At 65.6% G+C, this 2,430-nt stretch overlaps 1 protein-coding gene across 1 annotated transcript in view; it reads right to left on the reverse strand.

Annotated features, from left to right (window-relative positions):
- The window catches only part of MAST1 (microtubule associated serine/threonine kinase 1), a 62,910-nt gene that overhangs the window by 16,942 nt on the left and 43,538 nt on the right, over nucleotides 1-2,430 (reverse strand). Inside the window, exons 16-18 of the mRNA XM_075061227.1 lie at nucleotides 2,187-2,330; nucleotides 1,558-1,680; nucleotides 558-667 (exon numbers count right to left, since the gene is read on the reverse strand). Coding sequence (XP_074917328.1) covers nucleotides 558-667; nucleotides 1,558-1,680; nucleotides 2,187-2,330 — 377 coding nt within the window. The remainder of the gene's footprint in view (nucleotides 1-557; nucleotides 668-1,557; nucleotides 1,681-2,186; nucleotides 2,331-2,430) is intronic.

The raw sequence follows: 2,430 nt of genomic DNA on the forward strand, positions 1-2,430 counted from the left end.
CCCCCCCCCCCCGCCCCCAGGGCCCCCCCCCCCCCAGCCCCACAGATCGCACTCGCCACCAGCCCCACGGCTCGCACACATCCCAGCCCCACGGATTGCAAACACGCTGCCAGCACCAAGGATTGCACACGTGCCGCCAGCCCCATGACTCACACACGCTGTCAGCCCCATGGCTCACACCGCTCCCCAGCCCCACAGCTTGCACACACGCTGCCAGCCCCACAGATCGCACACACATACACACACAGCCCCACAGATCTTAGATGTGCCTCCAGACCCACAGATCATACATGCGACCCTGGCCCCATGGATCATATTGCGCTCCCAGCCCAATGGATCACACACATGCACCCACAGATCACACGTGACCCTGGCCCCACAGATCGCCAGCCCACAGACCTGACCCCACAGATACAGCAGCCATCTATCCAAGCCCAACAGCTCACACAGGTCCCATGCATCGCACACACCACACACACACACACACACATCCACAACCACTGCCCCAGGTGCCCCACACAGGGCAGCCCTTTGCCCTCGGTGTTACGGGGTCCCACCTTGCTGAATCTTGGGGAGCAGGACGAGAACTGCCGGATTTCCACCGGCTCGTCCTCCGTTGTGTCGTCCTCGTCGTAGGAGTTGATGTGGTGGTACTTGTCCGAACGAGCTGGAGGGGGAAGGGAGATACTAATAAACAGCCCCTGCGCCCCACGCCAGAGGTGGCCGCATCTCAGCACCAGATGAGGGGTCCCCATATACACAACCCCCCACCTTAGAGGTGGCTGCATCTCAGTGTTGGACAAGGGGTCCCTGATCCTGCCATTTATTCCCAGCTGCTCAAGTGGCGCCCCTGGGCACAACGAGTTTGCAGGCTCTCAGCACGACTCCCGGCAGGCCAGGCGCCCATGGCACACAACCCCCTCCCCCGAATGGCATCAATGGGACCCCAGAGGGACGAGGGACTGAACAGGGCATGGAGACCGAGGTCCCTTCTGCCCCCGGCCAGAGATGCTGCCCGTGGGCATGGCGCATGGGCAGCTTGCTGGGCACTGACAGGGGCGAGAACATCAGACTCAAACCTCCTTTAAAAAAAAGGGGATGCAACACCCCCTGGTGGCAGCATGGAGGATTGAACTCTGCCAGAACTGGGCATAGAACCCAGGAGTCCTGGTTCCCAGCCCCCCTGCTCTAACCACTAGACATCACTCCCCTCCCAGAGCTGGGCATAGAACCCAGGAGTCATGGCTCCCAGCCCCCACTGCTCTAGCCACTGGACCCCACTCCCCTCCCAGAGCTGGGCATAGAACCCAGGAGTCCTGGCTCCCAGCCTCCTAGCCCGCCCTGCTGTAGCCGCTAGACCCCACTCCCCTCCCAGTGCCGGGATAGAACCTGAGCCCCCAGACTCATGGTTCTGGATACATGAGTCTCTAGAGTCCCCATTCCCTGAGCTCTGGAGCCCAGGCTGACTCATGCGTTGGCCATGGTGGGCTGCCCGGGCCATGCCCATGGCGGGGAGGGGGTGGCAGAAGCGGGGGGCGTGGGGGGAGTGGCACTTGCTGTCGAAGTAGCTGGTGTCCTCCTCCGACTCCAGGTGGGGGACAAACTCGGCTTTGTGGCGCAGCAGCCCCGCCCAGTCGAGCTCCTTGAAGAAGTTGTGCTGCTTCACCTCGAATGCGCCACCTGCGGAGACCGACCCCCGCCAGGGCGTCAGGGAGGGGAGGCTGGGGGGCAGGGCCCTTTGCTGGGGGGCAGGCAAGGGGAGCAGGGCCCTTCGCCGGGGGGCAGGCAGGGTGAGGCCGGGGGGCAGGGCCCTTTGCTGGGGGGCATGCAGGGGGAGCAGGGCCCTTCGCCGGGGGGCAGGCAGGCAGGGGGAGGTCGGGGGGCAGGGCCCTTCACTGGGGGCAGCCAGAGCCGCCCGGGCCCACAGGTGCTGGGCACCACATGGCTACAGTGGCCAAAGGCTGCCATCAAAGGGGGCACTGGAGTCGGCTGCGGGCACCAGGGAGGGGACAGGGGGGCTCTGGGATGTCAGATGTGGGGAGCACCAGGCTGGGGGGCTACACTGGCACACTAGCTGAGCAGGGCCCATGGCTGCAGCAGGTCCATGGTGCGATAGTCGCGGCCCCGTGCCCAAGTGCCCATCCCCAGCTGGGCCCCGTGGGGGGGAGAGGGGGGCAGCGTCTTACCAGCCCCCAGGCGGACGAGCGGGTCGGTCTGCAGCAGGCAGGAGACGAGGTGCTGGGCATCCGCGGGCAGGGCCTCCTCCCCGTCCGGCCACAGGATGTCATCTGGGAGCGGGGGGGTTAGATGGGGGCAGAGCTGGACCCCAACTCAGCCCCTCCCTGACCCTTCCCCCCCAAACTCAGCCCCTCTCCCTCAGCTCAGCCCCTCCCCAACCCTTCCCCCAGCTCAGAGCCCCCCCGACCGTTC

This window comes from Chelonoidis abingdonii, chromosome 26 (assembly GCF_003597395.2).
Source record: "Chelonoidis abingdonii isolate Lonesome George chromosome 26, CheloAbing_2.0, whole genome shotgun sequence".
NCBI lineage: Eukaryota > Metazoa > Chordata > Testudines > Testudinidae > Chelonoidis > Chelonoidis abingdonii.